We start from the raw sequence: 13776 nt of genomic DNA on the forward strand, positions 1-13776 counted from the left end.
ACTTTGGATCAAAGTGTGACAGAGAACAGCTGGTGGCATAATATAAATTAAGCCCCTCCCACAAGGGAGAGAGTGGGAGAGTGAATCGAGAAAGAGGAGTTTACCCAGTTTGTCTGTGTTTATTTACGTTTCTAATGTTCCTATGATGTTACTATGTCTCTATGTGCATGCCTGTGTCCGCGCACTGGCATGGGTTTTACTGTAAGGGTTACTGTGCCATTCTCTGGTTGACGTACATCGCTCACATTTCTACCGAAGCATTATGGGTAGGGGCCTCCATTCCATAGCCCAAATGTTGGACGTCAAATCAGATGCCTCCCATTTGGTCACTAATGACAACCTCCTCTACCCTCTTAATACTAACATACTAGTGTGGTTTTTTTTGTGTGCACAAGTGTACCCTAAAGTGACAAATATTTTGTATTAGAACTAGAAATTGACGTTCTACCTCTCAGAGTATGTGACCAGTCTCTGTCTCTCTCTCCAGTTTGCAGAGAAGTTTTCAGAGTATAAGGAGGCAGCACGTCAGGCCAAGGGAAAAAGTCAAGATGGAAAGATGGAACTAGCCACCTCTCCCTCTCAGGTATTTACCACTAAAAACACAGCCACTGCTCCCTCTTAGGTACTCACACTAAAAACACAGCCACTGCTCCCTCTTAGGTACTCACACTAAAAAGGTCACAACACTCTCCTGTGGTACTTCATAAGTTAACAGCTGGAAGAAAAGAGAACCACGCAACAAACATATGAACTTGGAAATCCCTGCATTTGTTAGATTATTGTGTTTTCGCTGCATATTTAATTGTCCTCCTTTGAACAGAAATGGAAGAAATTAGGTTGTTTTTAAGATTCAATTCCCAGAGTCCCACCACTTCAAAAACCAGCTTTAACACCCTCTCTAGTCCAGGGAAACCCTGCTATTTTACTACACATTGCATCAGTTTACATCACATCATTACATGCACAGAAAACAGGATGCTGATGAATGGTTCCTCCATCCGATTCCTCCATCCAAAAATGATTTGATGCTACACTAAATATGTCAGCACAATGGAAATGGACATTGTTGCACATGTAGAAGTCTGAGAACAGCATTGAGAGTATGATAAGCATACATTAACCCAGCCTTCTTCAATAAGGCCACTTATAAATGTAGATTATGAAATTATACTTTCAATGGGAATGTCCTGAAAGTAATTTCCTACAGTGATTAAGTCTCAGTTATCTCTGTCCGTCAGGCCTAAGTGGTGCATGGTTTGAGTGTGCACAATGGCCAGTTTATAACCCCTTAATTGTTTTGTTTCATGTAATTAAAGTGTGTAAATGTTTAGTTTGGTCACATAGGCTTAATTGTTTGGGAAATAAAGATAAACGTTTATCTGCAATTTCTCTGAGCTACAATAAGCTTTGGCAGGCAGAACAGCTCAGTAATGTCCTCTTGGTAATACAGAGCTAGGAGCTTATCACCAGATTCTCCTATCCGTCTCTCTCTATTTGTTTTCTCTTTATTTATTTATTTCCAATTTTCTCGATCTCTCTCTCACGCCGAACAGAGGAAGAAGATGACTGCTGAATCTCCTCATGAAAAAATGACTTGGTTCATTTGAACTAATTTCATTCTTATACAATGCTTGCTCTTTGCTAGATAAATCCAGAATCACTGTTCAGCACTTTCAGACTAATGGGTTTATAAGAAGCACTGTAAACAATTCTTTAGTTATATGTTGCTTGATGGATTGATTGCTTGTCCTGTATGTAGGAGTCGCCAGCAGGTGAACTCTCTTCACCTCTGACTCCTGTGACTCCTCCCGCCATGGACAACATCAACGGGACAGATGACCCCTGTGACATCACACCCGAACCCCGTCCTGAACCGTCTCAGAACGCACTGGCTTTCACACACAGGTAACACACACAGGGGTGTTAATAAGGGGTTGTGCTGTGTGTGTGTGTGTGTGTTTGTTTGTGTGTGTGTGTGGGTGTAAACACCGAGTTTACGAAACACTTGCAATGTCAAAATCAAATCAAATGTTATTTGTCACATGCCGAAATACAACAGGTATAGATAGACCTTAGAGTGAAATGCTTACTTAAATGCCTTTAACCAACAATGCAGTTTTAAGAAAAATAAGAGTTAAGAAAAAAAATAAAAATAAAAAAATAAGACAAATCGAAAAATAACAATAAAAAACAACAATAAAATAACAGTAGTGATGCTATATTCAGGGGTCAATGGTACAGAGTCAATGTGCGGGGGCACAGGTTAGTCGAGGTGATTTAGGTAATATGTACATGTAAGTAGAGATAAAGTGACTATGCATGGATAATAAACAGAAAGTATCAGCAGCGTAAAAATGGGGGTGTGGGGGGGACAATGCAAATAGTCCAGGCCATTTGATTAGCTGTTATGGCTTGGGGGTAGAAGCTGTTTAGAAGCCTCTTGGACCTAGACTTGGCGCCCTGGTACCGCTTGCCGTGCGGTAGCAGAGAGAACAGTCTATGACTAGGGTGGCTGGAGTCTTTGCCGATTTCTTCCTCTGACCCCTCCTGGTATAAAGGTCCTGGGTGGCAGAAAGCTTGGCTCCAGTGATGTACTGGGCCGTACGCACTACCCTCTGTAGTGCCTTGCGGTCAGAGGCTGAGCAGTTGCCATACCAGGCGGTGATGCAACCAGTCAGGATGCTCACAATGGTGCAGCTGTAGAACGTTTTGAGGATCTGAGGACCCATACCAAATCTTTTCAGTCTCCTGAGGGGGAACAGGTGTTGTCGTGGCCTCTTCACGACTGTCTTGGTGTGTTTGGACCATGATAGTTTGTTGGTGATGTGGACACAAAGGAACTTGAAGCTCTCAAGCTGCTCCACTACAGCCCCGTCGATGAGAATGGGGGCATGCTCACCTGGTTATGGGCTGACCAGGTGAACACTATGATCCCTTTTTGATGTCACCTGTGAAATCCACTTCAATCCGTGTAGATTTAGGTGGAAGAGACTGGTTATAAATCAGGATTTTTGAGAATTGAGACATGAATTGTGTATGTGCGCAATTCAGATGGTGAATGGGCAAGACAAACGATTTAAGTGCCTTTGAACGGGGTATGGTATTAGGTGCAAGGCGCACCGGTTTGAGGGTGTCAAGAACTGCAACGCTGCTGGGTTTTTCACACTCAACAGTTTCCCGTGTGTTTCAAGAATGGTCCACCACCCAAAGGACATCCAACTAACTTGACACAACTGTGGGAAGCATTGGAGTCCAAATGTGCCAGCATCCCTGTGAAACACTTTTGACACCTCGTTGAGTCCATGCCCCAATAAATTGAGGCTGTTTTGAGGGATGCAATTCAATATCATGCATAAATGGTAGATGCTTCCAGTTTGCAGAATAAGACAGAAGTGGGCAAGGCTGAATAAGATAAGGTGTGTGTTTGGGCACTGGGCAGTAGTTGTATATAGTTGGAAGGACAGAAAGAGTGTCACTCAGTGTCTGTGTGTATGATGGGGTAAGTGTGTGTGTGTGCCACATATATAATTTCAAATCTTGGTTTTGTTTCAACTTTATTGTATGAAGACTCACATTTTTCTAAAACCCCCTCTATTTGTATCTTTTCTTTCCAGGGAGCAGTATAAAGCCCGTCAGGTCTGCTCTTTCTGATAGCTTGCTATACAGGTTCTGAAATAGGAGCTCTTTCCTACCCTACCAACACCAACCTCTATAGCTACCAGACCACTAACATCTTGACTATAGCACCTCTTTACTGTAGCACACTGATGGAATCACATTTTCAACATCTGTACTTAACTTGAGTTAAGAGAAATCACACTCTCAACATCTGTACTATGACTTCAGTTAAGATAAATCACACTCTTGCTATCAGACTTATACACCTTTATTATTATATCTCCCTCATTTAAAAACAGAGGTCACTAAAAAACTCCTCAAATGTGACTGACCCCTTGAGTGAAAAATACTGATGCCTTGTTTGGTTCTCTTACTATACTGAACAAAAAACATAAACAGAACATGCAACAATTTCTAAGATTACAGTTCATATGAGGAAATCAGTCAATTTAAATAAATTCATTAGGCCCTAATCTATGGATTTCACATGACCCGGAATGCAGATATGCATCTGTTGGTCACAGATACCTTGAAAAAAATAGGCCTCACAATGGGCCTCAGGATCTCAACACAGTATTTTTGTGCATTCAAATTGCAAACGATAAAATGCAATTGTGTTCGTTGTCTGTAGCTTATGCCTGCCCATACAATGACCACACCGCCACCATGGGGCACTCTGTTCACAATGTTGACATCAGCAAACCGCTCGCCCACACAACACCATACACGTACTCTGCGGTTGTGAGGCCGCAGAGACGTTGGAGTTGGATGGATGGATTATCTTGGCAAAGGGGAAATGTGCACATGGAACATTTCGGTGATCCTTTATTTCAGCTCATGAAACATGGGACCAACACTTTTACATGTTGCTTTTATATTTTTGTTCAGTGTAAATGTTATAGTAATAGATTACGTTATTATATCAAAATGTCTTTATTTTAATGCTATTATAGCTCCATCTTTATTGCAAAAATAGCTTTTCTAAATAGATTTTAATAAATGATTATTAGTCCAGTTGGCACTTTCCACAGTTTTTCCATTGATCTCTATACTTGTAAGAATTATGTTGTTTAGAAATTGAACTTGCTTAGCTGGCCCTCAGAGACTTGTTGTTAATCTGTGTATATTCTTGTGATTTTGTGTCATCTCTTAAAGGACAAATTGTCTTACCTCTCTTGTATTCACATTTTTTAAAACTGGCATGTTGTTTTTATGATGTCATACAGTAGTTTACAGTATGTCAAGATGTGGGGCAAAGAATGCTGCCGTCTATACATTTCTGGGTCTATGATTAGATACTACATATTGATTATGTTCATAGATATTGAATAATTATGACTGAATATTTAATTAAATAGCCCAAGTCCTACCATGCAGGGACTAGTTTTAAGGTTATTCTCCTGAAGGGGTTGATAGAGGATTTATGTAACTCTTGTATAACATATGCAGTGGGGGGTGGGGAAGAGGGAGGGAGAGAAGGAGAGAGGGAGAGTGAGAGGTGCAGTGTCTAAGGGCCTGTGTGTGTGTGTCACTGCAACCTAAACATGAGCTCACTGCAGATACGCACACACACACGTATGCACGTACACAGACAAACACCATACACTACACTACACCAAAATACTGCACCAATAACCAGAATTGATTTGTACTTTTTTATTGCACAATAAAGACAAATAAAACTTTATTTTCAACATAAATAATCATGAACAATTTTAATGACCACACTAATACAGATTTCAAATACTGTATGTGTAGTCAAGCATCCCAGTAGGGCATTCATAATATTTTTGAGTACCCACTGGAGACTATTGACATTTCACTGTGTAGAATGAATAAGACCTTACTGATATTCAAAAATGATGTATTCCCTGGCCATAAAAATCACTATGATTGTGGTTCATATTGATTAAAGTCATCAATCAATTTATCAATGTTTTTTTTTCTTCTTTTTTCTTCTTCGATTTATCAGTTTGTCTATTAGCTGATATTCAGTAACTGTATTAACCCCCTCTGTAGTGCAGTCCGTTTTGTGAGAATTTGCAGAGGTGCTCTTTAAACACACACACACAAGCACAAACACTTTGGTGCAGATTGCTGCATGTGTGGGAGTCAGGACTGATTTTTTTCACTCATGCAAACACCTGCACACACACACACGTGATGTGGTGTTACTTTGTGAACACCAGCTGTTGTTGCTTATTAAGCTGTTGTTCAATCAGGGTGTTAAATTGGACAGTGTTACCTAGTGTTGATTTTTCTGTGTTACATTTCTAGTGTTGATTCAGGTGTTTAATTTAAAAAACTATGTTGGTGTTAATAACAAGTGTTAAACCAAAACTATGCCCATCATTATCATATTTCCCAGCATGCTCTTTTGAAGGTTGCTTTTTAGAAATGTTTTTTTATTTTCCCATATCTATGTCTATCAAAGGCATAGATATTGAAAAAAAAAACATTCTATAATTAGTATAATAAGAAACATCCCCATCAAAGTCCGTCAGTTTAAGCTAGAGACATCAGTTTACATTTGATGTGTCTTAATCCACCTCATCCGCCGATGTTGCACTTCCACATCTGTAGGGGCAGAGCTAGAGCAGTGTTTGTCAGACCTTGAAACATTGGTCTTCTCTGAACGGTTTGGCCTACAAACTAGTATGACCCCTCTATGGAAAGATGAGACTTTCACGAACAAGATGGTGTTCTCTGTTTTGAACAAGCGTCTTGGGACTTGTCTGAAGTTGGTAGAGCCGTTCTGACAACTTCTGTCTGTAGCATCCGAACAGTTTGTGCTACACACTAATATGACTCCTTTTTGGGGATTATCTATTGTTCCACATTGTGAATCTGTTATTCAATGCATTTGTATGGGCTAATAGCAGTAAGGCCGCATTTAAACTGTGCCCACCCCCCCCAATCTGTTACTTGAACTTAACGCACCCCTTACTGAAATGGGTGTTTCAGTTTAGATGCTTTAGGTAGTCTCATATTTTAGTCTTCCCAACCCGGCAGCAGTGGTGTAAAATATTGAAGTAAAAATACTTTAAAGTAGTACTTAAGTAGATTTTGTGGTATCTCTACTTTACTAATTATATTTTTGACAACTTTTACTTGCAGACTGCAATGCAGACATAGTGTAAAATATATGTTGATTTGTTTAACACTTTTTTGGTTACTACATGATCCCATATGTGTTATTCATAGCTGTGATGTCTTCACTATTATTCAAAAATAGTCAAAATAAAGAAAAACCCTTGAACTTGAACTTTTGACATGGTACTGTATATGCTGGGGAATTAAAAATGTATTTACATGTACACTGTTTGTCCAAAATATATTTATGAAATATATAACTTATATGTAAATATATGTAAACTTATAACTTATATGTCATATGTAAATATATCTTAAAATATACAGTACCAGTCAAAAGTTTGGACACACTTACTCATTCCAGGGTTTTTCTTTATTTTTACTATTTTCTACATTGTAGAATAATAGTGAAGACATCAAAACTATGAAATGAAAAGTATGGAATCATGTTCTAACCAAAAAAGTGTTAAACAAATCAAAATATATTTTATATTTGAGATTCTTCAAAGTAGCCACCCTTTGTTTTGATGACAACTTTGCACACTCTTGGCATTCTCTCAACTAGCTTCATGAGGAATGCTTTTCCAACTGTCTTGAAGGAGTTCCCACATATGTGACCGACCTCTGTGATTCGGTCTTATGTAGCATAAGTAGCAAATTTGAAATGGTGTTTTTTACATTGAAAAATAAGCGGAGACACAGAGCTACACAATTGTATATCATACACTGCTTTGAGGAACAATGGGAAAGTAATTCTGCTTTGAAAGTTGATAAACTTGTAACTTCACTTTTGAGAAAATGGCCTTTGATTATTTTGGTACCTACTGGAGAGCTGTTCTTTATCTACACCCATTCAGCATCGTTCACACCCTCTTAAGCTTTAGCCCCTGCTATCTCTTTAATGGTTGATCCGAGCATTCTGTCCTAACAACAACAGTCAAGCACTCAAGCTAACATGAGAACCATTCACTGACCATTTTACTCGCCCTAGCAGAGCTGGTGAGGCTGTTTTTATGATATCCAGAGCGTTGGTGACTGAAACTGTGCTGCTGGCAACAATTTACACTTTCTTGCCAACTTTTACTGACATTTTACTGGCCATATTCAACTGGTGTTGGGCGTTCATAAATTCATCAGTTATTCTGCGCTCTGGCACACTTAGACGAGATCGCTCTGAAATCTGAGTAGATAGCCCGAGATTTACCAGCTACGTCTATCAACAGTTGACATAGTGACATTCTATTGAAATGGTTACTTGCATAGGGGAGTCTTTTGTTAAGACATGTAGCTAGCTAGCTAGGTAAACGATTAACCATAATCCCAACTCATGACGTTACTACCCTGCATGAATCTGCAGATAGCTTAAAAAAAACAGGTTCAATGTTATCTAGCTAACATTAGGCAATAACTAGCAACGCAAATGGCTCTGAGATACAAATAGTAAGGTCATAAACGTAACGTTAGCTAGCGAGCCAGCCAGCTAATGTTAGCTAGCTAGCTAACAGTACACTTTAACTTGAAATGATGATGCCATGGTTGCCATTAGTTTTAAGATGTAATCCGCAGACAGGTGTTTTCTCCGTCTCCTAAACTATCATTCTCTAATTCCACTGATTTCAAAACTCGGTCCTCCAGAAAGTGGAGAGCAACACATGCAGTTCTATGACGTGATACATAAAAAAAGCCATGTTAGACAGGATTACCAACACACACTGACCAGCTCAAATAGACAGAAACGTCCTATATGGCAGACCAATCCAAACTCATCTCTCGGCATGTCCAGCCCACTCATTATCTCAGCCAATCATGGCTAGTGGGAAGGTTGGTGAATTCTTCTGTGGCTAGGCTCGTCATTTAACAGTTTTATTCATATTTACAGATGGCATACAAGTCTGTTATTAAGGCACATGAATGTTCACATGTTCCAGAAGACATTTCTGCCCAAAAATTGCATTTTGATTTGATAAAGGTTTGTTCAAATGGCTCTCCTGTGAAGTAGTGACCCACAAAATACGCCTAGTTTCCTGAAATGAGTTAAATCAAATTCAAATCAAATTTATTTATATAGCCCTTCGTACATCAGCTGATATCTCAAAGTGCTGTACAGAAACCCAGCCTAAAACCCCAAACAGCAAGCAATGCAGGTGTAGAAGCACATATGCTAAGCACTTGTTGGCTGATTTTCCTTAACTCTGCAGTCCAACTCATCCCAAACCATCTCAATTGGGTTGAGGTCGGGTGATTGTGGAGGCCAGATAATCTGATGCAGCAGTCCGTCACTCTCTTTCTTGGTCAAATATCCCTTACACAGCCCAGAGGTGTGTTTTGGGTCATTGTCCTGCTGAAAAACAAATGATAGTCCCACTAAGCTTAAACCAGATGAGATGGTGTATCGCTGCAGAATGCTGTGTGAGCCACGGTGGTTAAGTGTGCCTTGAATTCTAAATAAATCACTGACAGTGTCATCAGCAAAGCACCCCCACACAATCACACCTCCTCCATGCTTCACGGTAGGAACCACACATGCGGAGATCATCAGTTCTCCTACTCTGCATCTCACAAAGACATGGCGGTTTGAACCAAAATATCTCAAATTTCGACTCATCAGACCAAAGGACAGATTTCCACCGGTCTAATGTCCATTGCTCATATTTCTTGGCCCAAGCAAGACTCTTCTTCTTATTGGTGCCCTTCAGTAGCAGTTTCTTTGCAGCAATTCGACCATGAAGGCCTGATTCACGCAGTGTCTACTGAACAGTTGATGTTCAATCTGAGGTGCTGTTAACTCTAATGAACTTATCTTCTGCAGCAGATGTAACTCTGGGTCTTCCTTTCCTGTGGCGTTCCTTATGAGAAACAGTTTCATCGTAGAGCTTGATAGTTTTTGCGCCTGCACTTGAAGAAACTTTCAAAGATCATGACATTTTCCTGATTGACTGACCATGTCTTAAGGTAATGATGGATTATCGTTTTTCTTTGCTTATTTGAGCTGTTCTTGCCGTAATATGGACCTGGTCTTTTACCAAATAAGGCTATCTTCTGTATACCACCCCTACCTTGTCATAGCACAACTGATTGTCTCAAACGCATTAAGAAGGAAAGAAATTCCACAAATTAACTTTTAATAAGGCACACCTGTTAATTGAAATGCATTCCAGGTAACTACCTTGTTAAGCTGGTTGAGAGAATGCCAAGAGTGTGCAAAGCTGTCATCAAGGCAAAGGGTGGCTACATTGAAGAATCTCAAATATAAAATATATTTTGATTTGTTTTACACCTTTTCGGGTACAACTTGATTCGATATGTGTTATATCATGTAGAAAATAGTACACTTAAAGAAAATCCATTGAATGAGTAGGTGTGTCCAAACTTTTGACTGGTACTGTATTTATTTCAAATATTTTTATTAGGCTTTGGCATTGGAAAGTATCGGTGTTAAAAGGGCAACACTTTGAAAAGTGTAAATTCAACACATTCTGGTGTTTCTCATATAAACACTTCAAAAGTGTTTAGTTGAACAAGCACAGTGTTTTATTTACCGATCAAATTTTCCTCTGTGTGCTGCTTGTTTTCAGACTATCTTATGGGCTGGTGAAACTCCTGGCATTAACTACAGGATGACAGGATTTACACTAGTGTGTAGCTGATGGTCTCTCTGTGTTATTTGTGATTTATTATTTATTTAACATTTGTTTATTTAGTTTATCCAGATTAGTATCATTGAAATGCACTCTTTTTCAAGAGTTATGATTTCAAGAACAGCTCCTCATGTACAGCGCAGCTTCTTGACATCTGTGATGGGATGTTATTTCCAGTCTGTAGAAGTCCAGTAGATATGTCTGGGTCTGTGTTTACCTGTATTTACCCATTTGCTCTGCAAAGCATGTGTGTTTACCTGTACCATCTTCTTTATGCTCACAGTCTGATGAACTTCCCTCTCCGGTGTGGTTTCCGTAGCGACGTCATCATAGACCTAGTTTTGCTTACCACCATTGCTGACATACAGTGGGGAGAACAAGTATTTGATACACTGCCAATTTTGCAGGTTTGCCTACTTACAAAGCATGTAGAGGTCAGTAATTTTTTATCATAGGTACACTTCAACTGTGAGAGACGGAATGTAAAACAAAAATCCAGAAAATGACATTGTATGATTTTTAAGTAATTAATTTGCATTGTATTGCATGACATAAGTATTTGATACGTCAGAAAAGCTTAATAGAACTTAATATTTGGTACAGAAACCTTTGTTTGCAATTACAGAGATCATACGTTTCCTGTAGTTCTTGACCAGGTTTGCACACACTGCAGCAGGGATTTTAGCCCACTCCTCCATGCAGACCTTCTCCAGATCCTTCAGGTTTCGGGGCTGTCGCTGGGCAATACGGACTTTCAGCTCTCTCCAAAGATTTTCTATTGGCTTCAGGTCTGGAGACTGGCTAGGCCACTCCAGGACCTTGAGATGCTTCTTACGGAGCCACTCCTTAGTTGCCCTGGCTGTGTGTTTCGGGTCATTGTCATGCTGGAAGACCCAGCCACGACCCATCTTCAATGCTCTTGCTGAGGGAAGGAGGTTTTGGCCAAGATCTCGCGATACATGGCCCCATCCATCCTCCCCTCAATACGGTGCAGTCGTCCTGTCCCCTTTGCAGAAAATCATCCCCAAAGAATGATGTTTCCACCTCCATGCTTCACAGTTGGGATGGTGTTCTTGGGGTTGTACTCATCCTTCTTCTTCCTCCAAACACGGCGAGTGGAGTTTCGACCAAAAAGCTCTATTTTTGTCTCATCAGACCACATGACCTTCTCCCATTACTCCTCTGGATCATCCAGATGGTCATTGGCAAACTTCAGACGGGCCTGGACATGTGCTGGCTTGAGCAGGGGGACCTTGCGTGCACTGCAGGATTTTAATCCATGACGGCGTAGTGTGTTACTAATGGTTTTCTTTGAGACTGTGGTCCCAGCTCTCTTCAGGTCATTGACCAGGTCCTGCCGTGTAGTTCTGGGCTGATCCCTCACCTTCCTCATGATCATTGATGCCCCACGAGTTAAGATCTTGAATGGAGCCCCAGTCCGGGGGTGATGGACCATCATCTTGAACTTCTTCCATTTTCTAATAATTGCGCCAAAAGTTGTTGCCTTCTCACCAAGCTGCTTGCCTATTGTCCTGTAGCCCATCCCAGCCTTGTGCAGGTCTATAATTGTATCCCTGATGTCCTTACACAGCTCTTTGGTCTTGGCAATTGTGGAGAGGTTGTGGAGAGTCTTGTGGAGAGTCTGTTGTGGAGAGTCTGTTTGATTGAGTGTGTGGACAGGTAATGAGTGGAGAACAGGAGGGCTTCTGAGAGCTGGAATTCTTACTGGTTGGTAGGTGATCAAATATTTATGTCATGCAATGAAATGCAAATGAATTACTTAAAAATCATACAATGTGATTATCTGGATTTTTGTTTTAGATTCTGTCTCTCACAGTTGAAGTGTACCTATGATAAAAATGACAGACCTCTACATGCTTTGTAAGTTGGAAAACCTGCAAAATCGGCAGTGTATCAAATACTTGTTCTCCCCACTGTATGTAGGGGGCTGTGTGTGTGTCGGTGTGTGGGTAAATGAAGACATTGATGATGTTAATGTGTATGTAGCACAGCTGCTTTGTAGCACAGCTGCGCTTTAGCACGGTTCAGATTGAATCCAGGCCTAGGTATTGTGTTATAGCGGGTGTAGCTGTGTGTGTTCCAAAGGTGTGTGTAAGCAGAGATATAAATCATAAATCAGGATTCCATTGGCCAGTTGAACATCTGGATGTCCTTCTGGTGTTATCATGGTGATGTATTACCTGGGTCCAGCAGCGGAAGGTCCATAAAAGGAGAACTTACCTGACCAACTCTCCTGGTAAACCACAACAACACACTTAAAGAACCACTTTAAACAGTTACAACTGTTTAAACTACACAATTGACGCTCATCTTCTCCACATTACTGCATAATTTCTTCTTTCTTCACTTTCTTCTTGTCAGCGAAAGTAATGGTGTTTTTTCTGCAAGAAATTTTATTTTTACACATATATGTTTTACAATGGTGTTCTTTATTTAGTTATACAGAAAGAGAAAGAAACCCAATCCTTCCCAATTCCCAACTGTCTGTGAGGTGAAAGAGAATAGTTATTTTCTGATTCCTTCAAAAAATAATGTCCTTAATCTCGCTAAGCTAGACGCTGTATAGTGTCTGACATTCGGTCTGTAGCGTGGAAATCAAGGCTAGAATAGTCTTAACATCTTTGTAAAGTAAGCATTGATCACACTCCATGTACAGTCTTGGCCAAAAGTTTTGAGAATGACACAAATATTAATTTTCACAATATATGCTGCCTCAGTTTGTATGATGGCAATTTGCATATACTCCAGAATGTTTTGAAGAGTGATCAGATGAATTGCAAAGTCCTTCTTTGCCATGCAAATGAACTGAATCCCCCCAAAACATTTCCACTGCATTTCAGCCCTGCCACAAAATAACCAGCTGACATCATGTCAGGGATTCTCTCGTTAACACAGGTGTGAGTGTTGACGAAGACAAGGCTGGAGATCACTATGTCATGCTGATTGAGTTTGAATAACAGACTGGAAGCTTCAAAAGGAGAGTGTTGCTTGGAATCATTGTTCTTCTTCTGTCAACCATGGTTACCTGCGAGGAAACACGTACCGTCATCATTGCTTTGCACAAAAAGGGCTTCACAGGCAAGGATATTGCTGCCAGTAAGATTGCACCTAAATCAACCATTTATCGGATCATCAAGAACTTCAAGGAAAGCGGTTCAATTGTTGTGAAGAAGGCTTCAGGGCGCCCAAGAAAGTCCAGCAAGTGCCAGGACTGTCTCCTAAAGTTGATTCCGCTGCGGGATTGGGGCACCACCAGTACAGAGCTTGCTCAGGAATGGCAGCAGGCAGGTGTGAGTGCATCTGCACACACAGTGAGGCGAGACTTTTGGAGGATGGCCTGGTGTCAAGAAGGGCAGAAAAGAAGCCACTTCTCTCCAGGAAAAACATCAGGGATAGACTGATATTC

The 13776-nt window shown here is 40.4% G+C and overlaps 1 protein-coding gene across 2 annotated transcripts in view; it reads left to right on the forward strand.

The window, feature by feature from the left end:
* Window positions 1-13776, forward strand: part of homer1b (homer scaffold protein 1b) — a 112517-nt gene that overhangs the window by 53580 nt on the left and 45161 nt on the right. For both annotated transcript variants that reach the window (XM_024418424.2, XM_024418423.2), the window contains 2 exons: window positions 488-583; window positions 1760-1905. In XM_024418424.2, the coding sequence (XP_024274192.1) occupies window positions 488-583; window positions 1760-1905 (242 nt within the window). The remainder of the gene's footprint in view (window positions 1-487; window positions 584-1759; window positions 1906-13776) is intronic.

This window comes from Oncorhynchus tshawytscha, linkage group LG04 (assembly GCF_018296145.1).
Source record: "Oncorhynchus tshawytscha isolate Ot180627B linkage group LG04, Otsh_v2.0, whole genome shotgun sequence".
Classification (NCBI taxonomy): Eukaryota; Metazoa; Chordata; class Actinopteri; order Salmoniformes; family Salmonidae; genus Oncorhynchus; species Oncorhynchus tshawytscha.